The following is a 25,290-nucleotide window of genomic DNA, read 5'->3' on the forward strand; positions in this document are numbered from 1 at the left end:
AACAGTACAGTTTGGCACGCCAAAAAGCCTGATCTGCCTTCTCGATATCGTTAGTAGACGGCGAAGTAGACGCAACCTACACAATTGATCCAAAGCATCTTATTTGCTTATCCGGCAATTTTGTTGAAGGCCTCAATTTGGTCTCTCTGATTGGGGAACACTTTTCCCACTCTCTAGGTCGTTGAAAAAAATTCGAGAAGGAAAAAAAAGACCCTCTTTCATTCTCAGGCCGAATTCGACAAAGATTTTAAGCAAAAAGTCCGGGGTGGCCAATCAGACTCAGGCGGTAACTTCAAGCTTGTCTCTGAATCGGCGATCTCTTATCGCCTAGAATTTTGCCTGAAGCTCTTGTCTTGTCGTTGTCTTGGGGTCAACTGACAAGGAAGCTTATTTAGCGTGCCTCCTTCAACCATGAGGTCAACGTTAATATTTCCCTGCATGTCAGGACAAGAATAGGAGTAGAGGACTCGACTCGTGAGCGGCCGATCTGGGTAATATCTTGGCAGGTCTTGCATACAGCTTTTGTTGTCGTCAACTTGCAAGTGTCAGATTGACATTCACCCTCCTGAGGGTGTTGGCATCCAAAGACAATCAAATCATCAACCATTTCATGCCACCCATGTCATTTAATGTCACATTATTACACCAAGTATGTACATACATACAAAGAAGGACAAGAAAGCAAATGACGGGGATCCGGTCTCTTCCTATTCGCCAATAGACGCCGACCCATTCTCATTACATAGCTTTTACTCGATTGCATCAAACAATTATATCCCACCGGCACATTTAAGCTGGATAGATAGAGTACCGGTATTTAGGTGCAATTTTATTTCTCCTTTTGGACCCTGTCTATCTCCTCTGGCCTAGCAGCTAGCTCACTTTTGTATTCCATCACAAGACCACGGCTGGTCCGTTCTATCAGCCTAGTACCTTTTTTTTTTTTTTTTTTTTTTACTAAACCAACCCCTATGGTTATCAAAAAGGGTGCATAATAGTGAAGTTGAGAGAAAACCATTGACCCTTTTGGCCTTGCGGCGTAGCGATTTCCATTCCCCCACGATTGGCACAAATGACGCGATGCTACAGTACCGCTTCCTCATCCGCAATCCATCATCATGAGAACTCTCGGAGAGGGAACCCGATGTCTCATCCGATGTCTCATGTACCTATATCGCCTCACTTGTCTTGACATGACTTGATCTCGGAAAGCAATGCGCACCAACAAGTGTTATAATGAAAGCATCAGTTGACTGGAGAAGGAAACTCAAGTTTATGGCTGATGATTGATATACTGATACAGTACCTGTTATCGACGATAACACCTACTCTACTATCTCCCTCGCGATCCTAAACTCTGATAAGGCAAGGCAAAGCAAGTGCTAGGTTGACAATCCAATCAAGATCCCTAAATGAAAGTTGGTTGCTTTTTTGAGATTATAGATAGGTATTCGTGCCTGCCTACTATCTAATCAATTATTTACATGTTGAATCTCCTCCTCAATATTCTCAACTCCAACTTTATTCTATCACCATCATCCTCGACCACTAAAAATTACGGCAAAAACCTTACCATTTGCCAAGACTACCAATCCCTGAGGCTCTGCCCGTGATCAACCTTATTCAATTATTGACCAGTCTTAGCAGGTACCGGTCACTATCGCTAAGGCCGTACGAACCAGCAAAGGAACAACGTACCGACACTAGGAGACCAACGAATTCGACTCTACGAACGAGACACGAAGAGATCATCGCGTCGCGGGAGTGATCCGACCTGACCTACAACCAGGAACACACGCTTCCGGTGCTAGCCTTGAGCCTGGGTCCAGGTCCGGGTCCAGGTTCATGGTCCAGGTCTGGGTCTTGGTACAGTATCCTTCCAGCTGGAGACAAGACCAGTCCCAACCGGCCGGCGGCGAGATTTTCGTGGTAGTCGACCCTGGACAAGTCGCCCACGATAGGGTGGAGGCGAGGTCAAAGAAGTGCCGAAATAGCGTTCAAATTAGGTAAAAATAACGGCCGACTCTCCAGTCAAAAATTTTTACCCCGAATCCATTTCTCATCGACTTGACAACACGTCCAAATCTTTAAGACTGCCCATTTGCTCGTGCAACTGATACACATAACTGATAACGATGTTGTCGTGGGATGGTCAGGAATATGGAGCCATTACCTTGCCGTTTGGTCACCAGACTTGAAAACAAAGCGGATGAAGCGAAGCAACCCGACAGTACGGAGTGTCCTGCCTGCCTGTGGACAATTACACAGATGTTTTAAGCAATCCATCTTGGTGGATGAGCTCCCACTATCGGACCGCTAATATTGTGTGTGCAGTAGACGCTACAGTTGATATTTGACATGCGGTAGGAGAACATTTTCTTACACAATCCCTTCGGATGTTTTTACCGGATTCAATATAAGTGTTGTCACAGAATCCATCATGAGAGATTTCGCTTGTTACGAAATGAAGAAAATCGATGCGCCATAGCCCTAACTATGCAGTAATGATTGATATGGTTATGTACAACTTTGAAGTCATGTTGACGCATCCGACTTACATGCGGGAGTGTCGTTCAAGGATTACACAGTACCCCGTCACCTGTTCTCTACATCGAGTGATTGGCCAGCTCTGGAACCATGACAATGTTCTAGAAGCTTCAAATTTCAAACTGGCGGTCTATCAAATGCAATCGGTCACAAGACCTTTTGAATAAACGTTGCGCCTTAAAAAAAGAAATTATACGGGAAAATAACATCATATGATGACTGTCTGTATCTGTTTAATCATTCAAGGATACATCGGGTAGTGTTCCGCGCTGATAGCATTGGTGTTGTGCAAGTTTTAATGTTGTGCACCCAGAATAAGCCGATGGCATTCCGACGCCGCACCTGGAATTAACATCTCCGCGGAGGCTGAGTCCACTAATATTCTCACCCAATTCCCCGGATCGACGTCATAAATCCCTGTAAGCAGACAACGCCTGGTTGGCCTGGATTGAGTTTGGTCGCTGTTAGCACAAAAGACAAAATTAGTAGGTCAGCTCATGTTACTCAGATCGAGCGTCTTGGGCTGTTTATTTGTGTTACCTAAAACTCAAACCGCCAATCTGTCTGGTACCCACTAAGCTGAGTTTGGTGGTTGTTGTATGTATGGTGTACAGAAACTCTTATCATGCCCAACAGAAGCACGTCAGTTATTTCGCAATCTTGGTGATGAATCCTACAGGTGAGATTAGATGTTGTTGGTTCTTCTCTTATCGGCGCCGAATTTGGCTAATGTGCGTGACAACCTTGGAGAGTTTCGGGCGGGCGATGCTCACTGACCCCTCACCAACGCCTCGGCTTACAATAGCTGGGGACACGGATAGTAGAGGAGCTTCATCAATATCTAAGCGTTCTGCGGAGATTGACAAACTAGTTCCCCGGATCTCCTTTTTCCCCAGATAACGGGCCTAGCTCGGGATGTTTTGTTTGTCCGTGTGTTGTTGCATAATAGGTACCTACCTTAACTTCACGAGAGCCACACCACCCTTACTCTTACTCATCAAGGAGGCGGTGACATTCCCATCCCGAGAACGGCTGTCTTAACCTGTCGGTATCATTCATTATCTTGCATGGGAGCTTTCCCCAACATTTAACGGGAGGCTATTATAGCCTTCCCTAGTCGTATCTTTAGTTCCATAGTGGAACATAATTGACTTGAGTAAGATTCGCGTCTCTATCTATAAACCGCCTCCTGGTAACATCAGCTGGGTCCGGGGTGGTTGGGTATCCAATTTCCTGATCCCATGATGTTCATCTCCTCCAAAGGCGGCGCCCTCTCTATCCATGTGTGTCCGGTATCCTCGTTCCGTCCAGCATCGTGACTATGAGCAAGTGATATGTCCAGATAGCGCTGTCGTGCCGTTAGCTTGAGCCTCAAACCTCATGTCACCTCTTGGACACGGCAACTTACCCAATCTATGTTGCTAGCTGCAGTATCCATCCAAGCCGGATCGAAGTCGAGCCCCTCCGTCCCCATACTCGGAAAACTCATGCTAGTTCCTGCATCTCCCGTGAGACCCAGATCCAGGGGTGTCTGTTCTGATGTAGATCCCGTCGAGGTGTCTGGGTTGATTTCAGCATGTGGATTATTTGTCACCTCCATGTGAAAAGTCCTACTCAGGCCTAGAGATGACAAAAGTCCCGGGTCCGCTTCGATCGAGCCCATGGTGCTGGGGTCTACCGAGGGAGCACCTAGTGACGAGGATTCGTTTTCGACGCTGATAATAGACATAGTTTGTTCGTAAGTGTTTGTCGATTGACTAACTGGAACCCCGAGCTTAGTTAACATTGTCGCCAGTGTGTCTGCTGTTTTTTTGACCTCGGACACGTCTTGTGAGACGTCGGACCAGATAAGATGAGATCGCTTTATCATGTCGATAAGTTCATTCTTCGTAGGCGCTGCGTAGTCGCCGCCGATTTCTGAACAGTTTTCGTTCTTAACCACAAGATATATTACCATAGCAGCCAGTAGAAAATCATGGACTGAGAGGGATGAGACAAACCAAGCATGATGGCTTAGAACATAACCCGGTTTAGAAGCTTCCCAGATTATATGTTGATAGTTTAGCAAAGACAAAGCTCCTTCAAGACATTGCCTGCGTGAGTAGTCATGTTCTCGTTGTGGGATTGCTTCTGCGAGATATCGTCGGTGCAAGACACAGCGACATTTGTTGTAGAGAGCAGTCAGCCCGAATCTTTGAATGAGTAATACTGGCGGATCTCCAACGCACTCATCAAGTGGACGCACCATCATGAAAGCGGGAACATTTTGCCAAGTTTCTTGCAGTAAATCGTCCAGTTTCATGACATCGCCGTAGCTTGGCGGCGTCAAGGCATGAGCCTGCCGTGCGATTTGTCCAAACACTCGTAGAATCTGTGTCTTATGGATAGGATATGTCATAGACGTCCAATCTGTCGAAGGTCGGCTCGAAGGTAGCTCTGTTGAGTTTTCATCAAAGTCTTCATCCTGCAAGTTTCGTGGTACTGCAGTGTCCGTTTCGATTCCCTGTAGCATACTAGGAAGTCCCATGTGGAAGGAGACCAGAAACTCAACTTGAATAGCCATGTTCCACATGCGCCGTCTCATCTCACCTTCAAAGGGCGAAATGTTTGCCAGCTTACTTGGATCTCTATGAAGACCCATCTTGAGCATCAAGCGTATACACACGCCAGAGAGCACGTAGCAATTCATCTGGGCTGCACGGTTGAATAAGAAGTGTGACTCGACATACAGCAAGAAAGCAGGTAGAGTTGCTGATGAAGGCTGTGTGTATTTACCCCAGACCAGAGCCCATCCTGCACATGCTTTGTAATGACGAACTCTGTCAAGCGCTAGGAGGGGAGAGTCGCCTTCGAGTTCACTTGAATTGATGAATTTGTTAAAGAAGACGCCGAGACTTAGCATCATAAACAATTGAGCTATCCAGTGCAGTGAGGTTCCCTCGGGGTCTTGCCAGAACTTTGCATACTGTCTGGTGAAAGTCGGTCGATGGACAATATCTAGTGCCTGTGAGTAATTGCATTGTACGCGTCTGGTAGAGGACATTTACGCTGTGAGGGACTCATTGAGGCAAAATAGCGTGAGATGAGTCTATCTGCTACCTTGCGATCCGGTAGACGACCTAACAACTTCTCTCGGTTTCTTGGACCAGCTCTGGTGTTCAACATGAGTTCCGTAGGGTCGATCTCATCTGCCAAAATTTGATCTTCCTCCGTATCATCAGGCTGGTCAAAATAACTCTTCAGGTCTTCAATCTGAACCATTATCAATAAGAGCTCTAGATATGCCAAACACCAATAAATACTCACATCTTCCAGCATGGCCATACAATGTGTTGCTCCCACATACGTTGTCGTCTTGTCACCTCTCACTACTTGACCTTGCACCTCCGGACCAGTAGCTCCATTGGTAACTCTTGATCTGCTTACTGAACTCGATCCTTCTGTCTGGATTGTGTTTTCAGAGTCCATCATCTCCCGTACCATACCTTCAAGCCGCTTTAGCCTCGCTGACATGCCTTTAGCTGGCCGCTTCTTCTCAGGCTTGGGAGCATAAGTGCACTGCAAAGATCGACCCTTTTTGTCACATTGGCTACATGGCTGCTCTCTGTCGCACTTGAGCTTTGAGTTTCGACATGGTGCACACGAAAGGAGGATGCGAGAACGTTTTTGACGAGTTTCAGATGATGACTGTTCGTTATCGTTTGGGCTAAGGTCTAGCTCCATGGTGAGATATGACGATGTCCTGTGTTGTATTGGCGTTCTTTTTCTTTCAGAAAAGGTTTTGTAAGCAAGAGTATGTTTTTCGGTCTACTCGCGTTTGCTTGTTTAACTTGAATGCGACAACTGTGTGCCTAAATGTAAGACGGAACTCGTAAGTTGTCTGATCGTGAAACCTGCCCAATCACAAGCTACTGAAAGAACTAGCGACCACTTATATAAGGCACCTCAGTACCCAGGTACCCGATCAGCAAAATTCATTGTACCGAGGAAAACTAGAAAAGCACTTTGAGCATTATGACAGTACGACCAAGAATCATTTCTCATTTGTATGGTTTGATAGTCGATGCTTGATTAACTCCTTCAATCACGGCTGCAATCTACCCTGTAACCAGACAACAAAGTCAAGCTATAACAAGATAAGCTGTTAACAGGAACCGCCAATGTAACGCATCGTAAACTCGTAAATGCAATTTTCCATTCCCAAATAGCAAAAAAAGAGAAACTCCTCTATGAGTCCGGTGCACCTGGCAGCCTTTCTATCACATACTTGGCACGTGCCACACTCATGATGGGCACACCAGGAATCTTGCGTAGTCGTTGTTTGAGCGCCTTATCGTTTGTGCCCACAATGTAAATTCTGTCCTTTTGCACTCGGTCCACCAAGCAGTCATCTGCGTATACACCCTTGTGGTCGCACTCAAGTCGTGTCCATCGCTCGTCTCGCGCAACCCTCAACGCCAGTCGGTACTTGGGTCCAAGCTTTTCCAACTCTGTCGGATACATGTCAGTAATGATTCAAGACGAGTTGAAGAACAATAACATACCAGCCATGACACATGATGTGATGATGGGGTTACACTTTGCATAGAGGCAATCCATCATGGAGTCGAGAAGAGAGAGCTTTCGCTGGACTGAGTGACTGAGGAAGTTGGTATCGACGAGAACGCTGTAGGGCGGGACAAGAGCTGTGTTGTGCTGGAAGAACATGTTGCTAGGCATTTGGGGAGCTTCTCGGATAATCTCGCCATTGATGGTCTTCTTTTCCTTCTCCTTCTGCGCCAACTCAGCCTTGAGCTTGTTCTCCTTCAACCTGGCATCGCGACGACCGATAACTCGCTTGACCTATTCTTCATAGTTAGCATGCTGAAATTTGGGCAACTTTTGCGCCGCTTATCGATAAGACGCACCTCTGCGAACTTGCGAGTCTTTTTCTGGACACCCATGGCTGATACTTCCTCGGTGAGATTTTAAAATCCGAGTCGCAAGAGTTTTTACAGGTTTCTGGCGATATTGCTGTCGTGGATTGCCGAGGATTCGTGGGTTGAGGGGGTATCTTTGAGGTATTGGAGGGTATCTCTGCTCTTTGGCAGACTCAAAAAAGTTATCGCACTGGCAAGATTTTGCCATTGAAGGATGGAAAGCGGTGGCAGGAGTGGGGCTTAGGGGCTCCAAGTTCCTTCCACAGGTACCTGCGCACGGACCAACTTATGCGCTGCCGCTCGACGCGTTTCATTTCTCTTAGTCGCGTAAAGTGATTGACATTCACAGATTTGGTAGGACTCTAAGGCTTCAGCTTCATCACCGACAATCCATACCACATCTCACCCAAAATGCCTCCCCAAAAACCCGACGAACGTGGCGAGTCATCAAACTCAGTCACAAAAGCAGCTCTCGCCGCCTCCACCAATGGTGTCGCAAATTATGAACTCCCATGGTATGCTTGTTCTCTTCACTCTGTTGAGACTATCGCTCACTGCTGGTTGCTAGGGTGGAAAAGTACCGACCAGTCTTCCTCGACGATGTTGTCGGCAACACAGAAACGGTTGAGCGACTAAAGATTATCGCTAGAGAAGGAAACATGCCTCATGTTATCATCTCGGGTATGCCAGGTATCGGAAAGACCACCAGTGTTCTATGTCTGGCCCGGCAACTCTTAGGCGATTCATACAAGGAGGCGGTCCTGGAACTCAATGCCAGTGACGAGCGAGGTACGCATAATTTCACTTACACGATCGATCAACCGACTGACATAACTAGGTATCGACGTCGTCCGAAACCGAATTAAAGCCTTTGCACAAAAGAAGGTCACTCTGCCCGCTGGCCGCCATAAACTTGTCATTCTTGATGAAGCCGACAGCATGACTTCAGGTGCCCAACAAGCCCTTCGACGAACTATGGAAATTTACTCCAATACCACACGATTCGCATTCGCCTGCAACCAGTCCAACAAGATTATCGAGCCCCTGCAATCACGATGCGCCATCCTACGATATGCCAAGTTAACAGACGCTCAGGTTATAAAACGACTGACGCAAATCATGGATGCTGAAAATGTCGACTCCAGTGACGAAGGTAAGGCTGCATTGGTCTTCAGCGCCGAGGGAGACATGCGGCAGGCCATCAACAACCTTCAGTCTACATATGCCGGTTTCGGTTTCGTGTCAGGAGACAACGTCTTCAAAGTTGTCGACTCACCTCACCCAATCAAGGTGCAGGCAATGCTGAAGGCTTGCTATGAGGGCAACGTTGACTCTGCACTTGATACGCTTCGAGAGCTCTGGGATTTGGGCTATTCGAGCCATGATATTATCAGCACTATGTTCAAGGTGACAAAGACAATCCCAACACTGAGCGAGCATTCGAAGCTAGAGTTTATCAAGGAGATCGGCTTCACGCATATGAAGGTCCTTGAAGGTGTGCAGACACTGCTTCAGCTCAGTGGATGTGTTGTTCGCTTATGCAAGATCAATATGGATCCCAAGCGTTTTAGGATGTAAGATCTAAGGACAGGCGCATAACAGGCGTTGGAGTTGGTATTTGTCTGAGCAAGGAAGGAAAAATATGGTAAAAATGTGATTTTACACAGATGGCTCAATAGTCATCTTTAATGTGAAATATGTACGCCGTTGTACCCCCAGCAGTTACAGTCAAACTTTTCAGTGAAATTTTCATCGCTTCCTGGCTTTGTTTCCCAACATGGTGATCATTTGCCGTCGCCTTTGATGTATTCCTCCTCATATTGTTGCCACTTGGCCCTATCACCCATCAACCTCCGTTGCATTCTTACTCGTTGCTCATATGCTCTGAGTCTTGAGTCCGCCTCGATCATAGCACCTGGAACCATGCCACACATTTGTAGATATCTTGAAATGGTTAGTGAAAGGCAAAGCTGTTCTAGGATTTGACCCTACACTTTGAATTGAACCGTCATGGATCGATATAGCGGCGACCAGACGTACCCGGCAGCACCCAATATCGCAGCACCGATTCCCCACTTGACAGCACCCGCAATACCTCCTCTGGCTGCTTCCCAAGCGGCGTCGTTGGCCTCCTCACTTTGCATAGCATCGTGAGTACGCATGATGACGAATTGAGTGATGCTCTGTGTGCTCAATACTTAATTTATGAGCTCAGGGTTTTGGGCGACCTAAGACCAGCCTGTTTGAAGATTCAATTGAGGAATTGAATAAATGAATTGATGAAAAAATTCCTCACAAAACATCAGACGATATGGCCGCGAGCCTTGTAGAGAAACCGAATGCCGCATGCCGCATAGTTCCGCTTCCATGACACAATTCATTGGCCGAAATGTGGCGCGAGCTCTCAACAGCCACACTCACGGCCGCAAGAACACGGCGAAACGTCGGCCCCGACATCGTGCCCCGCTATAGCGGATTCGCTCATTTAATGAATTTTTTCTCTCAAGCTACCACCTTTTTTCTTTCCACTCTCTTCCATGGACCAACAGGCTCCGGGAACAAAGATGACACGCATGCAATAACCAAGAATGGTGCCTGGTTTCGCAAAGTCCCGTGCTTCTTCTCCTTCCTCATAAAACGTCGCTGAAGCTTTCGCTTGTTTTCTTTTTCTTCATTGCGAGAAGAGAAAACTGTTCTTGACTCAGTTGTTTTATTTATTTCTTGCTACCACTAACTCTACATCACCTAATTGAGCAAAGTTGCCCAAAATGGCTGAAAATGTGATGGCCGCCTACTGGGATCTCCCAGCTGTCTCCCGGTACGTCACTTTTCACTTTGATGTTCCTTTGTACATCCTGCTAACTATTCTCTAGAAACCTAGTTACTGCTCTAGTGATGACATCGGTCACTTGCAAGCTTAACCTTGTGTCGGTCTACTCGGTGCTTTATCATCCGACATATTTGTGGATGTTCCCTCCACAGATTTGGCGCCTCGTAACATCCTTCTTCGTCGAGCTGAACCCCATCAATTTGCTCTTGAATTCGTTCTTTCTGTATCGCTACTGCAATCAGCTGGAGATGGGAAACGCTCGTTTCCCGCGCAAGGTCGATCTTGTCTTTTACATTCTCTTCATCTGTTCAGTAATTCTGGTAAGCCTTTGTCTACACACCCGTGCCTTGCATCATTCCTACGTGTCCCTTCCAAAACCCCCCTCATATATCTGCCCGGATAGTGCTTTGCCTCTTCAGCTATCACGGTTCCTGGAAATGAGGAAGATTACCCTTGCACTTCGGACCGCCCATCATTCGCATTTCAGGGTTGGTCTGCGGTGCAGGCATGGTGGGATGTCTATATGGATGGCTTGTGTGACTCCCAATTCACTCAAGTGGTTTTTTAGCTCCCTACATTTCTATATCATAGCAATAAAACATTTTGTATTCCAAACACGTACCCATATGTCTTGTGCCTGTACAGAGGTTAATGACGTCCTAGATGATCGACTACCTTACCGGCTTGAACAGCATGCTGTACTTGAACGGCCTCATTCTTGCTATGGCATACACCGTAACCCAGGATCAACGAGGTCAAAAGACGCAATTCCTCGTCCTTACCATTCCAGCTCAAACTCTGCCGCTGTGCATGATTGTCGTTACTGCCCTCATGGCAGGACCGAGTGCAGCTCTAGTCGAAATTGAGGGTTTGTTCGCCGCTCATCTCTACGACTTCCTCGCACGTCTCTGGCCCGAATTCGGCAATGGCCCTCGACTGTTGAGAATCCCTTCTTGGCTTGAGCGTCTCGTGCAGACCCCCAGAGTTCTTAACCGCGGCTTTGGTACCGCTATCCGACCTGGTAACTCGGCCTCTACTGGTAGCAGCAGTGGTGTGGATAAGGGCGGTCCCTTGCCAGACTCGTGGCGGACTCGTGGCCGAGGTCAGCGACTCGGCTGAAACAAGCTCGTAGTCAATAGTCAATTGGTCACTTGCAGCATGTGTACAATAATATAGAATATTATTTTGCTCTCGCTAAAGACCCTTGCGCCCTGCCATTTGTGTTATACCGATCTAGAGGGCTTGTTGCCCGGATATAATAACCAAGTAACTCCAAGCTTTCAAATTGAGATGTCTACTCGTAAAAAACCATTGCTTAACCGAATCATCCATAGACACGACTATTGCCACTCAACATTGGAGATATGTTAGCCTCCCGTCTCTTCAGATAGTCGTCGTTGAACCCTGCTGGGATCTCGTGAGACAAAATTTGCCCGCCTCCAAGCGGCTTGTCCTGGAATCTGGGATCCAGGACAGCAAGAGGCTTTGATATCCTCATCTCGTGGTTAGGGTCGTTTTCAACCGCAGAAATAGGTGTCGCCTCTAGCAAATTAAGCTGAGGAACCGTCTTCTTCTTCTTGGGAATTGAGAGTTTGGTGAGAGAAGGGAAAGCAAGACTTGGCAGTTTTGACTTCTGCGGTTCAGGCTTTGGCGGTGGCCCAGGAGGAGGTGGTGGCACTGATGATGATGATGATGATGGGTTGGCAGGGACATATCGTGGCGGAACTGGGGAAGGATTGCGGCTACCAGCTAGAGAACTGGTCAAGCTCTCGGATGGGGTGTCTGCGGTGCGTCGAGATTCACCGTTGGTAGCATTGAGGTATGTTTGAAGGGCATATGAATCAGGGATATTTGTCTTGACATTGCGAAGACCTGACGGCGTGGGGACTTTAGGATCGGGTAGACGACTAACGACACGGGGAATGTATGCCGGATGTGTGGGGAGAGCGCTATTAGGTGCGTTGTACTTCGAATGAGGTGCGTAGTGGTAGGTAACAGGTGTTTCTGTGCTTCCTCTCCCATTCTCAAGGCCTTCGAAATACTCTGCATTGGACCCATTCCGAGAATGCGCTCCAAAGCGTGCGGCGTTACTCATTGTTGATAGAGGGCGACCTGGTTGGTCGGTGAAGTATGAAGATTTCTGGATTCCATACATGGAACGATCATTCATAGGAGCGTCCGGTGGCGGGGATTCAATCTTGATTCCTGCTCCATGGCGTCTTCTGCTCCGACGACAGTAGATGAAGAGAAGCCAGACAGCACCAGCAAAGGCCAGGCCACATCCAACAGCGATGCCGACGATTGTTCCGGTGGTCATGGATCCAACTGGTGCACCGTCATCGCCAGGAAGAGTTTCATTCGTGTTGGGATCGGTAATGTTTATGAGTGAGGTGGTAAAGATCGTGCCACTGAGGCCAATAACATCGCCTTCTTCGGGTTCCTGAATGCAGCCGGCCTTCAGAGCTACCAAAACTAGTGAAGTGTTAATAACATGCTTTTTGAGGACATGCAGAGGGATAACTAACAGTTTGCAAGGTATTTTTGGTTCGATGTTGATCGCAAGCACCCAATGCACTCTTTATAGCTTGAACTTTTGATAATGGAATCTTCAGCCTCACAATAATCGAACTGGTTATCTTTATCTGTCTTGAGGAGAGAAACTGTCAAAGCATCTTGCAGAGACCCGCAGGAAGTTTCGATATTGCATGGTGAGTTGATGGTACCCGAGTCCACCGCATCAGGATAAGAGTATAGGCAAACGTCGAAGGCATATCGCACATTGTCTACAGCATATATGAATTAGCAAATCTGTAACATCAAAAGTTGTCTCTACATGTTACTCACAGAGGAACCAGTGCACATCGCTTTCTTCCTTCCATGTCGAGTCACTCTTCTGGAGACAATTCAAGCAATTCTTGAATCTGATGCCATTCCCTGTATCTGAATATTCACTGTCCTCACATACGACATCGGATGGCTTTGTTGTGGATAACTTGGAGTCGGAAGCAGTTGAATTCGATCCACTCGAGCATAGAGCAGCACACTCTGAGTCGGGTGTGAAGCGAATGGCGTATGTGGTAGAAGCGAGAAGGGTGAGAATGGAGGCCTTGGGGCCCAAACGGAAGCCGGTCATTGCTCAATCGAAATAATGGATTCGTGACGAGTAGAGTTTCGATGCTGAGATCTTGAAATGGGGTCCGGGAGGCTTAGCAAGAGCTGCTCCGCATGGTAAGATAGGCTGAGAAGCCTTGCAGCTCAAATACGGGTTGCAGGTCAGATACAGGCATGTAGTGGTTCGTTTAATCGTATATCAGACCACATCCGCTTCGATTTGATTTGAACTGAATATCTGATTGAAGATTCAAGAAAACAAGTTGAGGCTGTGATCACCATCTTCAGAATGGGATTTGTGGGTGCCATGACTATTTTATTCCAGCGCGATCGATTTGCCATGCAACCCTGCAGGCAAACAGACATCCAGTGCCATGGCTGCATGATCAATCTATGATTAGGTAGACGAACAAGGTAGACTCTGTTAGATGGTCGGGTGCAAGATACAGTGGACCGTATCTTGAACTACATGCATGGCCATGAGACGAAGACAAGGAGAGTGTAGCTGGCCGTAAATAGAACGGCCCATGTCAAAAGGTTAATGTTTAACCAATGACCACAGCAGAGTTGAGACTAGTTGGCGGAATAGCTTAACGGACGATCCAATCACGAGCGTTGGTAAGCATCTGCGGCGGTTAAAGACGATGCCATGCAAGGGTCTTGAAAAAACCACTCACAAATCAACTTGTCCAGCATGGCTCTGCAGACGCCGGCCATCTTTGCGGCCAACTTCTCCACCTCTCGAAAACTTGTAATTTCAAAGGTACTAAAGGGAGGTATTGAGGTATGAGAATCGATCCAGTTCTGTTGGGTCAGGGATTGTGTTCATGGGTCTATAGATAAGCGGATCTTGTTGGTTGTTTAGAGATTTGCAGCTGATCTGGGGATGTATATCTGCAGGCAACTTGAACACTTGTATCTCTCCAAGCATTCCTATCATATATCCACCTCCTAGCTCTTGCAAGGTCGGTTATTTCGAGACTAAACTAGCGCGTTCATTACTCTAGCAATATTCATCGCGACGCGGTAATCGCTCAAGCTGCCGCAAGCGCGCTGGGTCCCACTATTGGGCCGATACTGGATGGTTCTCCTGGCGCCAGCACATTGAAGGGGACTAGAGGCCAGATGTGATAGTGATATGTATTGCATGTTATGCTCGACCAAGTTTCCGGATGGTGCGGCAAGGGTGTTGATTCCTCCTTTGAAGCGCCAGTGGCTGGCTACCTTTGCTGGCATCGTTCGATGCTTACGCTGATCAAACAGTCTGGGCTCGCGAGGCATAGATACACGGGTTCTTTTCCCCAGTATCTTCAAAGTTAGTGGGGTTTTGGATTGACGCTGAGGATTTAGCGTGGATAGAAAGAGAAATTATTCAGAACTTCTTATAATCGTTGGTGTCGCTTGCTCTTGAGCTTACCCTATATCCGTCACATGGCCTCTCTGCCGCGGACTCTACATTTCAAGATTCACATGGACATTAACTTTTACTAGACTTTTTACACAGTAGAGTGTTTCTATCTTATTAAATTAACCGGTGGATACCCAGCGGATGGATTGACCTGTTGGAATAATGTTTTGAAACTTTGTTCCTGCACGTACGCACGCATGCTTCATCATGTTAGAAGGTGATCATCTATGTTACCAACACTGTTTTTATAGTTCACTATCATGAAGAAAAAAAACTCGTGGCGGCGGCTTGCTGTCAATCTAAAAAGAAAAGCAAGCTTAACAGTAATTCCCCAATAGTGCAACAGAAATCATGAAACAATGACTGTGGTCTTGTGGCCAACTTCCGAAAGAAATTGCCTGGGTCTTACGCGAATATGCAAGTGTACCAAACATCAAGAGTTCCATGGCTCACGAGGCATAGTTAAGCCGTCCGTGGAAAAGTCCGATCGTTCTGCAAACAGCTTACAGAGTAGTACTTGAGAAAACGGAGATAAGGTAACTTGTCCGGGTGGTTGCAACACACTTGAGATTAATCTGATCGAGGCATCCATAGAGGATGATGCTGTCCAACCAGCCTATAGTCAAGTCAAAGATTCGAGAGCGCCTATTAAACATGGAAGGTTTCCTTCATTGGGTGTGTCAATACTATCCCAAGATTTTATTGGACGACTGTTTTAGCGTATTGGAGGTAATAGTTGGGCAGTGATAAGGAAACACTCGCACAAGATGTCAAGGAAGCCTAGGTGCCTATGTGTTGTGAAAAAGCAGTTAACAGGGAGTCATCAATGTTCAGGTATGCAGACTCGGATTTTAGTCTCAAGGATAAAGTGAGAGACCTTTAAAAGCCAGTATATATTTCCTTAATTGTTGTTCAATATGCATTGTCATTGGTGTCTTTGCTTTTGGATAACCACCCACCAGTGACCGGTGAGCCACCCTGTAATAAAAGACGTCAGGGCCAGATAATCGCTTCTTTACCCAGTAACCCTGTTGCATAACCCTTGTCCTTGTCATCCAAGATCAACCCCCTGCAGCCGTTAATCTGTAGGATGAACCAACACCGGAACTAAAGTGTCTACCAACAGCAAATGGCATGCCTAGAAAGAATAGGTCAGACTCTGCCCAGAACGATATCTGGGCTCAAAACGTTCAAGTGTAGGTTTTGATAAAATATCATCACGCAGTCACTTACATTAGTAGTGTTGACCGGTGGGCCAGTTAAACGAACGGTCCGCCCCGCGCTGGACTCAATAGGGCAAGGAGCACTTTGATTCTGCGGGTGAAGAGTTTCACATCCCTGAAGATGGCTCAATTCAGCGGTTAATGACCACTGTTAGTTGGCTGGAAGACGTACCCAGGAGCACCCCTCAATCCTTCTCACCGTTGCCATTTGTCGTGTCGTTACTACAAACGAGTCTTGAGTGGTGCTAGGAGTCCCAGCAGCGTGGTGACGGTATCCCAGCCTCCCTCCCGAGCACTACCGTACTGCGACTAGAGCCAACGCCCCCAATACCCCGACAGGGCCCATCCCGTTGCATTGATTCTGTCGGTTTTCCATTATTCTCGTTTCCCCATACTCGGCAACCCCTTCTTGGCTGTTGGTTGTTGGTTGTTGGTTGTGTTGGTTTCGCATCTGCATCCTCTTTATACCCGGCAGATCTTATTTCAGCTTCATTTTTGGTTTTGTTTCATCGCGATTATCTTTTTATTCTTCTTTTTGTTGCTCAACAACCGTTGGGCTCTTCAAGAGCACAGCTGTCCTCTGGACGGACGAGGCGAGTTGTCGTTGCGGGGTCCAGCCAACATTGTCGAGATGAGAATTGGGTGCTTGCAGTTTGCGCCACAAGTGGGAGACGTTGACAACAACTTGAATCGCGCGGATTCAGTCTTGTCCAAAGCAAACCCAGAAGATCTGGATCTTCTTGTTCTGCCTGAGCTGGCCTTCTCTGGTATGGATGGATTGTTGCTGATCAGTCCAAAGCCCGACTCCTCACTAACTATGTCCAAGGGTACAATTTCAAGTCCTTGCAAGATATCGCTCCCTTTCTTGAGTACTCCGGCTCCGGCATCTCGTCTCTCTGGGCCAGAACTATTGCTTTGAAGTACAACTGCGTCGTCACCGTTGGATATCCTGAAAAAGTCGACATTTCTGCGCATTGGCCCGCGAATCCTGAATATTACAACTCCACCATTGTCGTCAACGCAGAAGGCGAGACGATAGGCAACTATCGTAAACATTTTTTGTACTACACCGATGAATCATGGGCTCTGGAGGGAAACGAAGGATTCTTCGAGGGCTGGATTCCTGGCCTGGGTAACACTTCAATAGGCATTTGTGAGTTGACCCAATTCCATCATAAGCTCATCGTACTAACAATCGGGAAGGCATGGACCTGAAGTACGCACAAAGCCCGTCAACATGATAAGACTTTGCTAACTCGAACAGTCCATACAAATACGAAGCGCCATGGGATGCGTTTGAATTCGCATTCCATGTTCTGGAAGCAGGCTCCAACGTTGTTGTTGTATCTATGGCATGGATGACAAGAGAAGAACCACGAAAGTTCACACGAATGCCTAACGAACCCGATATGGATACTCTGACATATTGGGTCACCCGTCTCGAGCCTCTCATCCGTCAAGATACAAGAGACGAGATCATTGTCATCTTCTGTAATCGTTGTGGCAACGAGGATGAAGTCCTCTACGCCGGGACCAGTGCGGTTATTGGCATCTTGGATGGCGAGGTTCGGGTTTATGGCCTTTTGGGGCGAGGTGAGAAAGAACTTCTTGTTGTGGATACGAACGACAAACCTTACGCCAAGATGGCCCATCGGACTGAACAAGGTCGAGGCTCGTTGACAGAAGTCCGTGGTGTGCCTAAAGATCAAGAACAAGCCAAGCAAGACGAAAACATCCCGAGTCCCAAGCAGGACAACAGCGGATCTTCTACCGATACCCGATACACTTATGGGCAAGAGTCATCCGATGACTCTGGTGAACAGAACTTTCATGTGTCGCAACCCAACGTAGCAGTTCACCCGTTCAATCGTGAGCTGCCATTACGCTCGAGACTGTATCATGAGCCACAAAATGAGAGACTACAAACATCAGAAGCAGTAGTCCCTCAGCAGCTTGATCTTGCAAAACCCCACTCTATTCGCTCCCCTGCATTGGAAAGCCTCACTGTCCCAACACCATCTGCCCCCAGCCCTACTCCTTTGGCTCTACGACCGCGACTTATAATTCCTGAATCTCCGCGGTCTCTTATGCACCAGAGTCCACATGGGTCACCCCCTACCGCCACGTCCCTGAGATCAGATAGATCAATCCAGTCGATAGACTCAACAATATCTGGGGCATCAGTCAGCACTGTCCGGTCAAATCACCGTCCTCCAGAAGACAGCACACCGTATCCCGACAGTGCAATCCCTACTGCCCACCCCACAAGCTTTTCAAAACTGAGGAGTCAGTTATATGGTAGTGATCTGTCAGTATCGAATGAAAATAGCTACACAAGCCCAAGATCAGGCGTGGACCATATGTCTAAAACAGCCCGGTGGCTCTGGGATCCATCAGAAACAGTTGTCGCCACGCCTGCTTCAGCAAGTTGGGTTGAGGAGACACCAGTTGGAAGAAAACAACGAGCATTCCCCTGGACAAACATCAAGAATGAACCGCGCCCCCAGAGCACGGTCAAGAATAGCAGCCGGCTTGCCACTTTCGTTCACGACTCCAGGGGCTTTGACTCCCAAACACCGTTGAGCAACACCTCATCAAATTTGACAAACGCTACGATCATCTCAGACTCATCTGCCACCTCCCAGAGAGCCATTACTCCTTCCGACAAGTTGAAAACACCGCTCCATACATCGTCTTCGCGCAAGTCTAATCGTTCCAGCCACTCGAAAGCAAGTGAAAGAACTCGATCTACTAGCAGATATCATCAAGGAACTGCTAGGGATGGCTCACAGCCGTCCATGCAAAGATCCCAACGTTCGAGTTCGCGAACTTCACGGACAAACGAACACCGTCAAGATTCTACCGCTGGAGCTTCGATAGACGAGCGGCTTAGATCTTCAAGGTCCCGCAGTCGCCATGGCTATAAAAAATCTTCGGACTCGGCTGTTGACGGGCTTATGATCCCTATTCTTGCTAGCCCCAGCATTCTTCCAGAGAACGAACACAGGCAATATCGGCCTGTGTCAAGATCAGGTCACAGTCAGCGGAGCAACTCTATTGCCAGTCCAAGCAAAGGATCTGCTCGAGTTGGACGTTATCATTCTGGTACTGTAACTACTGACAACGGTTCCATTCCTTCCACTTCACGCACTGCCAGTCGTGGACGTGCGCCAGGACCCCGGACTTTGTCGATAAGTGACCAACCTCGAGAATCATTCAAGTCCCCAATTCGATCGCCATCTACAGACTCTACTCGGAATGCAGTCCTTCATAGTCGTATTGGTCATTACGAGTCAAGTAGCAGACAAAGCCAGTCTAGTCGAACTTCTACCAGACACCAGTCACGTCATCGTTCTAGAGATCATGGAGAAGATCATTTCGAGAGGTTCGAAGCGGTCGTTTGCCCAAACTGCCCTGTTCATGGACGGTCTACCTCGAGTGGCGCCCAAAGTGTCCCCCTCCACTTGGCGGTAGACACTTTACCTCAAAGAGGACATTCTGCTGGCGAAGTTGCTACAAACTTGGCCCACCCGGGGCATGAAATACTCCAACCAATTCAAGGACTCGAAGAGTTAGATCTGTTGATGAGATACCGCGAGGATCAATCGGACTGCGTCCTGACCCCGGCCTCAAATTTCAGTGCAGTGTTTGAGCAGAGTGATCGCAGCTCTTCAGCTGCGACCTGGGATACAAGCTCTCCAGAGAGATCACCTGGTACTCCTTTATACTTCAACCCAGCACAGACACCCAGGGCCATGGTGTTTGCTACGGATGATTCTGACATCGAGGCACTGCCAGGTGGTAGCCTGAGTGGCGATGCTGGACCAGCCAAAGCGTCAGCTGCATCTGAGCTGCCGCCTACAACAGTCGCCGCATAGGCTTAAATGTTTGTTTATGGTTTGTATCGATATTCAAGTGCTTTATGCATGCGTGTTGTCTTTGTGCTGTGTTGTCATCGCACGGTGTTGTTGGTTGGTACAATGGAGAAGTGTTGGTAGCTTACATGGGTAGATACTACTGCATTTATCTCATGAATCATGAACTTTACAATACTTGCATAGTAGCCTATAGCACAACACATTGTCGTATAACTTGATAGCTGCCCAGCTTTTATACATGCTGTAGTTCTATGCTGTGAAAAAGAGACTACCTAGGGAAAACGTGATGGAATGGCGTTTATTCAGGTCACTAAAATGTTACATGTTTCACCCATAGTTGACGGAAATACGGATAATGTAGCCATGGTATGTACACAAGCCAGAACCATTCCAGCAAATAAATATCATCTGCAAGCAGTTGTAGGAACGGGAGAACCCTTACCCTGTGCCGCGGGCTAGCATCCCACGGAACCAACAGCCGGGCTAGGTCAGATGAGGGCGCTAGACAAGGGTAGAATTAAGTGACAGGGGCCAATGATCGATCATTGAGCCTGTAGCCGCTGAGGCTAGTGTGAAAAGACTAGGGGTCCTTGCAGTCAAAGCTTAGTTGGAGTTGGTTGTGGTAGTGATGGCGATTATGAGTGGTCGATTCCCCTCATCTACCGACCTCTCAACACCATCCACCTTGAAGAATCCACTGATGCCGACCAATCCTGGCGACAAACAAGGAGCTATCACAGCTCCAGATCCCAGAGTTGCAGAGGCTGGGAGGGAACGGTGGGACCTTGGCCCCCAATGAGACATGAAATTCAGTCCATTATCCGTGTGTCTTGTCACTATCCGTATGCGCCTATGCAGCTTTGCGGTGCGGTGCATCTGATATTGTCTGTTCGTCACCACGCCATTTCAACTCATCACTTGCATCATACACATTATTCTACCTCTCGAGAGTAATTCCAAAGATCTGTAACCGCGCTCATCACCCCATATTCCACGCCAGGCACAAGAAGTGCCACATCGTAACCATTGGTGCACATCATATGTCACACAGGCCGGCGTCTCTGAACGATCCAGCCTGATATAAGAGCAAAGACTGCGGCCGATTTGTCGTCGGCCCCCAGCGGCAAACCCTCGTCCTACTACGCGCGCAGGATAAACCTCATCCTCACCTATCTTTAGGACTGGACATGTAACACAGAGGACCCATTCCCTCCACCGGGTTCCGTTTTCTTTCACTTTTGCTTCAGATTTTCAGCTGTGGCCCGTACAGCCATACGCAAGTCGATTTGCTTCTGCGACAAAGGCCGCCAATAACTCGACCCTAACGCCAGCTTAGCTCAAAATGCGTGGGTTAACTCTAATAACAACAGGCTTGAGCCTGTTGAATCCTGCTACCGCCATCCTCGTCGCAGATAATTCACCTTGCGGAACGGTGTGTGGCAATGTCCTTGACTCGACTTCCAGCGACGATGTTGTCTGCCACGAGGGCGATTATGACAGCGGATCAGGCATTGTGTTCCAGCAATGCCTCACATGTGAACAAAATAGCGATTATAGCACAAAGAATAACGAAACAGACCAACATTACTTTCTTTGTAAGTTGATACACTTCTGACTCGTTGCCTTGGGAAGCTTTAACGCTGACTATTTCCAGACAACTTGCGTTACGCTACTTCGTATTGTTTATTTGGAATTCCCGATAATAAAGATACTATAAATACGCCATGTTTGACCTCGTGCGTTGATTCTTCGAGAGTCTAATACCATATCATTGCTAATGACCATAACAGAAAAGCCTGTGGGCCATTCCGCGATTCTATCATTTATAACAACCTGACCACAGAGGTTGGTGGTTATGATTATTGCGATACTTGGCCCGTTCACGATACGGACGACTTTGTTGGATGTACGGAATGTCTTCAAGCAGGCGACAATCATTTCATCGCGAACTGTATGTCCGCTAAAATACCCGCCCCTTTAATGGCCCGCTTGCTAATCATTAGCAGTCATTACCGTTCTTCAAGCTGGATGTGAGCAGAAGCCGAAACCTGGCACACTTGTATCAACCGACGGAAATATATTCTCGAGAGAAAATGTCAACATCACCGCGCCATCACCAGTCGCTTCTTTGGATCCAGACTGGCTTGACCAAGGCCCAATCAGCCTAGGCGCCAAAGTGGGCATCGCTGCCGGAGGTGTGGCCTTTATCTTATTTACCCTTGGGTTCTGTATCATCTGGCGTGGTAGGAGACGGAGAAGGGCATTCCTCAGCCAGTTGGAGACTAAACATGCCAATTCCTGGCCGACTCCGCTCACGATCCCCCGAGAAACACGAGAGACCCGCGATACCCCCCTCAGCCAGAAGCCTTTAAGGAGCTGGGATGAGTCTCCCATCAGTGTTCGGTCCGAGCAGTTGTTCCCACCGCATCACGTCTCGCCATATGCTTCGCAGTACAGCAGCCCCGTCAGCGCAACAGAACTCAAGCTCGCCCATTGGCCAGTCATGGCTCCTAACCAGCAGATGACTGCGGCAATGCATAATCAGGCACATTTCCCACCAATGTTCCCATCAATGTATCAACCGGATCCAAGCAGCTCACAGATAGGAGTTGCTCTGGGTGGAGATGATTCGTCTGTCAACTCAGGCAACTCTAAGGGCAAAGGACATTTCACAGAGGAATATGAAATGACGCCAGTGGACAACCCACACGCGGGCATAGGTATCTACCAGCCCGACCCTCATCGAACTGGCGAATCCAGTACATCCATCCCACAGGCAGGATACTTCCCAGAACAGGCTCACGGATACCCAAACACAGGGTATGGATATCACGATGATCACTATAGGGGACGCAGTCCATAGGACCGGTGATATAAACTGCACCAACTGCACTTTTCATTCCTTTTATTAGCTCGGCGTTGAGGGTTGGAAATACCATGATTATTGATGTGTGATGACTCTGACTGAACCAAACATATGCATAGCTGCGCTTTAAGTTTCTATCAGAAGCTTGTCGAAATATATAGAGATTAATTCTTGAAACCATCCTTAATACTTGGGCAATGCATATACTTTAAAAACTACCTACCTACTAAGGGATGCTTCATTGCTAAGTTTGACGACTAACAAAAATTGTCAGGCAAGGTAGCCTGCAACAAGTGTGGCTGTCAAACTTTGCTTGTGGCGTCACAACGTGAAGAAGGAGGCTGGCATTACCATTAATGGACTAGTGTCCAATTGCCGCCACACACCGGTCGCAGCTTCCTTCCTGTCCCCACAATGAAATCCATCCAGAGAAAAAAAATTTGGAAGCTTCCTTTCAAACCATCACCGGGCAAGACACTGAGGAAATTTACGACTCACACCTTCCGTTTCTTCCCTCCTGTCGCAAAAAGCACCTGCCGCGCTTGGCCCGGTATATCACATTGATTCTCCAAGAAGGAAGTCACATTTCACCTAACAGACAAAATGTCCACGGACGTCGCAGTCGTCAAGAAGGCGACAGAGGAGGAGTACATCATCAAGCCCCAGGCTAGCACTCCTACCCTCGACACCAGCCAGTGGCCTCTTCTCCTCAAGAACTACGAGAAGCGTGAGTCTCCTCAATGATTTGATGCGCCTACAACTTCTTTTTGATGCATTCCCGAGTCTCAATTGCTCGTCCCGTTTCAAGTCTCAAGGGCTAACTCGTAATCTTCAAAACTTGCAGTTCTCGTTCGCACTGGTCACTTTACTCCCATCCCCAATGGCTGCTCTCCTCTGAAGCGCGACCTTAAGCAGTACATCAGCTCTGGTGTCATTAACCTCGACAAGCCCTCCAACCCTTCCTCTCACGAGGTTGTCGCTTGGGTCAAGCGCATTCTTCGGTACGAAAAATTTGAACTCCACACCAGCGCGTCAATGCGCGCGTTGGAATACTTGCTAACGTACTTTCTAGATGTGAGAAGACTGGTCACTCCGGTACTCTCGATCCTAAGGTTACCGGTTGCTTGATTGTCTGCATTGACCGCGCCACTCGTCTTGTCAAGTCCCAGCAGGGTGCCGGAAAGGAGTATGTGGCTGTCATCCGCCTCCACGACAAGCTCCCCGGTGGCCAGGCTCAGTTCGCTCGCGCTCTTGAGACCCTTACCGGTGCGCTGTTCCAGCGTCCTCCTTTGATCTCTGCCGTCAAGCGTCAGCTCCGTATCCGAACTATTCACGAGAGTAAGCTCATCGAGTTCGACAACGACCGACACCTTGGTGTCTTCTGGGTCAGCTGTGAGGCTGGTACCTACATCCGAACACTCTGTGTTCATTTGGGTCTCCTTCTTGGTGTCGGTGGCCACATGCAGGAGCTTCGACGTGTTCGCAGTGGTGCCATGGATGAGTCCAAGGGTCTCGTCACTCTCCACGACGTTCTCGACGCTCAGTGGCAGATGGACAACACTCGCGATGAATCTTACCTCCGCAAGGTCATCTCTCCTCTTGAGACTCTCCTGACCTCATACAAGCGTCTGGTCGTCAAGGACAGCGCTGTCAACGCTGTCTGCTACGGTGCCAAGCTCATGCTTCCCGGTCTTCTGCGATATGGTATGTCGATAAAATAGTTTCTTCTGTCGCAAAACGCTAATTCAATTTCAGAGGCCGCCATTGAGCACCACGAGGAGGTTGTCCTTATGACCACCAAGGGTGAGGCCATTGCTCTGGGTATCGCTCAGATGTCCACTGTCGAGATGTCCACCTGCGATCACGGTGTCGTTGCTAAGGTCAAGCGCTGCATCATGGAGCGTGACCTCTACCCCCGCCGATGGGGTCTCGGCCCTGTCGCCCTTGAGAAGAAGAAGCTCAAGGCTGACGGCAAGCTCGACAAGTACGGTCGCCCCAACGATGCCACTCCTGCCAAGTGGAGCTCCGAGTACAAGGACTTCAGCGCCGACGCTTCTGCTGCTGCTGCTGCCGCTGCTGCCCCTGCCACTCCCGCCAAGACTTCTGAGGCTGAGGATACCCCCATGAACGAGGCTGCTTCCCCCGCTGCCGATGACAGCAAGGACAAGAAGCGCAAGAAGCACGATGGCGAGACCGCCGAGGAGAAGGCTGAGAGGAAACGACGCAAGGCCGAGAAGAAGGCCGCCAAGGCTGCTAAGAAGGCTGGCAAGGGTGAGGCCATGGATAGCGACAGCGATTAAGCGATCTACCAAGTGTTTGGTTATAGGCTTGAATCTGAAAGCGGACCTTGATACCCGAGATGTAGGGTCTGTTGGCAAGGAGCGGTCTGCGTGCTGTACCATATTCTCGCATATTGTGCCGTTTTTTGCTGTTTGAAATTATGTTTTGGGGATATAATGGCGTTTGGTTCGAAAATCCTGGGAGTAGATGTCAGGCACTCAATGCAAA

The 25,290-nt window shown here is 48.2% G+C and overlaps 8 protein-coding genes across 8 annotated transcripts; 5 read left to right on the forward strand and 3 right to left on the reverse strand.

Annotated features, from left to right (window-relative positions):
- Positions 1–3,745: 3,745 nt before the first annotated feature.
- EDB82DRAFT_433894 (uncharacterized protein) lies at positions 3,746–7,490 on the reverse strand (the record flags this gene model as incomplete). The annotated part of the gene is made up of 8 exons (XM_065607733.1): positions 3,746–3,895; positions 3,956–4,107; positions 4,162–5,544; positions 5,595–5,799; positions 5,854–6,307; positions 6,815–7,037; positions 7,092–7,389; positions 7,455–7,490. 8 exons carry the CDS (start codon positions 7,488–7,490, stop codon positions 3,746–3,748), a joined length of 2,901 nt encoding a protein of 966 aa, XP_065463910.1.
- A 286-nt stretch (positions 7,491–7,776) lies between these two features.
- EDB82DRAFT_232822 (P-loop containing nucleoside triphosphate hydrolase protein) lies at positions 7,777–9,157 on the forward strand. Its single transcript, XM_065607269.1, has 4 exons — positions 7,777–7,981; positions 8,035–8,043; positions 8,116–8,255; positions 8,305–9,157. The coding sequence occupies exons 1-4, from the start codon at positions 7,878–7,880 to the stop codon at positions 9,042–9,044; spliced, it is 993 nt and encodes a 330-aa protein (XP_065463911.1). The 5' UTR covers positions 7,777–7,877; the 3' UTR covers positions 9,045–9,157.
- Positions 9,148–9,720, reverse strand: EDB82DRAFT_232805 (uncharacterized protein). Its single transcript, XM_065607268.1, has 2 exons — positions 9,459–9,720; positions 9,148–9,410 (listed from the first exon to the last, which is right to left on the reverse strand). Exons 1-2 carry the CDS (start codon positions 9,626–9,628, stop codon positions 9,251–9,253), a joined length of 330 nt encoding a protein of 109 aa, XP_065463912.1. The 5' UTR covers positions 9,629–9,720; the 3' UTR covers positions 9,148–9,250.
- Positions 9,721–10,234: 514 nt separating this feature from the next.
- On the forward strand, positions 10,235–11,415 carry EDB82DRAFT_526737 (Der1-like family-domain-containing protein; the record flags this gene model as incomplete). Its single annotated transcript, XM_065609163.1, has 3 exons — positions 10,235–10,284; positions 10,340–10,616; positions 10,960–11,415. The coding sequence occupies 3 exons, from the start codon at positions 10,235–10,237 to the stop codon at positions 11,413–11,415; spliced, it is 783 nt and encodes a 260-aa protein (XP_065463913.1).
- On the reverse strand, positions 11,392–13,687 carry EDB82DRAFT_232865 (uncharacterized protein). Its single transcript, XM_065607270.1, has 3 exons — positions 13,141–13,687; positions 12,822–13,079; positions 11,392–12,768 (listed from the first exon to the last, which is right to left on the reverse strand). Exons 1-3 carry the CDS (start codon positions 13,427–13,429, stop codon positions 11,621–11,623), a joined length of 1,695 nt encoding a protein of 564 aa, XP_065463914.1. The 5' UTR covers positions 13,430–13,687; the 3' UTR covers positions 11,392–11,620.
- Positions 13,688–16,669: 2,982 nt separating this feature from the next.
- Positions 16,670–17,666, forward strand: EDB82DRAFT_414845 (carbon-nitrogen hydrolase; the record flags this gene model as incomplete). Its single annotated transcript, XM_065607584.1, has 3 exons — positions 16,670–16,805; positions 16,865–17,195; positions 17,303–17,666. Coding segments are annotated over 3 exons (831 nt in total), but the record flags the coding sequence as incomplete, so codon positions are not given.
- Positions 17,667–20,773: 3,107 nt separating this feature from the next.
- On the forward strand, positions 20,774–23,026 carry EDB82DRAFT_538432 (uncharacterized protein). Its single transcript, XM_065609308.1, has 4 exons — positions 20,774–21,511; positions 21,571–21,652; positions 21,707–21,867; positions 21,923–23,026. The coding sequence occupies exons 1-4, from the start codon at positions 21,259–21,261 to the stop codon at positions 22,777–22,779; spliced, it is 1,353 nt and encodes a 450-aa protein (XP_065463916.1). The 5' UTR covers positions 20,774–21,258; the 3' UTR covers positions 22,780–23,026.
- A 359-nt stretch (positions 23,027–23,385) lies between these two features.
- Positions 23,386–25,092, forward strand: EDB82DRAFT_558211 (pseudouridine synthase; the record flags this gene model as incomplete). Its single annotated transcript, XM_025727212.2, has 4 exons — positions 23,386–23,509; positions 23,627–23,783; positions 23,855–24,486; positions 24,538–25,092. 4 exons carry the CDS (start codon positions 23,386–23,388, stop codon positions 25,080–25,082), a joined length of 1,458 nt encoding a protein of 485 aa, XP_025581702.2. The 3' UTR covers positions 25,083–25,092.
- Between the last annotated feature and the right edge of the window lie 198 nt (positions 25,093–25,290).

This window comes from Fusarium venenatum (assembly GCF_020744135.1).
Source record: "Fusarium venenatum strain MPI-CAGE-CH-0201 chromosome Unknown EDB82scaffold_3, whole genome shotgun sequence".
NCBI classification, from domain to species: domain Eukaryota; kingdom Fungi; phylum Ascomycota; class Sordariomycetes; order Hypocreales; family Nectriaceae; genus Fusarium; species Fusarium venenatum.

What these genes read in the sequence shown, in the direction of transcription:
- EDB82DRAFT_538432 (XM_065609308.1), top strand. Translation starts at nt 21,259, where the DNA reads ATGCGTGGGTTAACTCTAATAACAACAGGCTTGAGCCTGTTGAATCCT. An exon ending in AATACGCCATGTTTGACCTC is followed by an intron (nt 21,653 to 21,706) that starts GTGCGTTGATTC and finishes TGACCATAACAG; the next exon opens with AAAAGCCTGTGGGCCATTCC. An exon ending in CAATCATTTCATCGCGAACT is followed by an intron (nt 21,868 to 21,922) that starts GTATGTCCGCTA and finishes AATCATTAGCAG; the next exon opens with TCATTACCGTTCTTCAAGCT.
- EDB82DRAFT_232822 (XM_065607269.1), top strand. Translation starts at nt 7,878, where the DNA reads ATGCCTCCCCAAAAACCCGACGAACGTGGCGAGTCATCAAACTCAGTC. An exon ending in CAATGCCAGTGACGAGCGAG is followed by an intron (nt 8,256 to 8,304) that starts GTACGCATAATT and finishes TGACATAACTAG; the next exon opens with GTATCGACGTCGTCCGAAAC.
- EDB82DRAFT_232805 (XM_065607268.1), bottom strand. Translation starts at nt 9,628, where the DNA reads ATGCGTACTCACGATGCTATGCAAAGTGAGGAGGCCAACGACGCCGCT. An exon ending in ATGACGGTTCAATTCAAAGT is followed by an intron (nt 9,411 to 9,458) that starts GTAGGGTCAAAT and finishes AACCATTTCAAG; the next exon opens with ATATCTACAAATGTGTGGCA.
- EDB82DRAFT_232865 (XM_065607270.1), bottom strand. Translation starts at nt 13,429, where the DNA reads ATGACCGGCTTCCGTTTGGGCCCCAAGGCCTCCATTCTCACCCTTCTC. An exon ending in CGATGTGCACTGGTTCCTCT is followed by an intron (nt 13,080 to 13,140) that starts GTGAGTAACATG and finishes TATATGCTGTAG; the next exon opens with ACAATGTGCGATATGCCTTC. An exon ending in CCAAAAATACCTTGCAAACT is followed by an intron (nt 12,769 to 12,821) that starts GTTAGTTATCCC and finishes ACACTTCACTAG; the next exon opens with TTTTGGTAGCTCTGAAGGCC.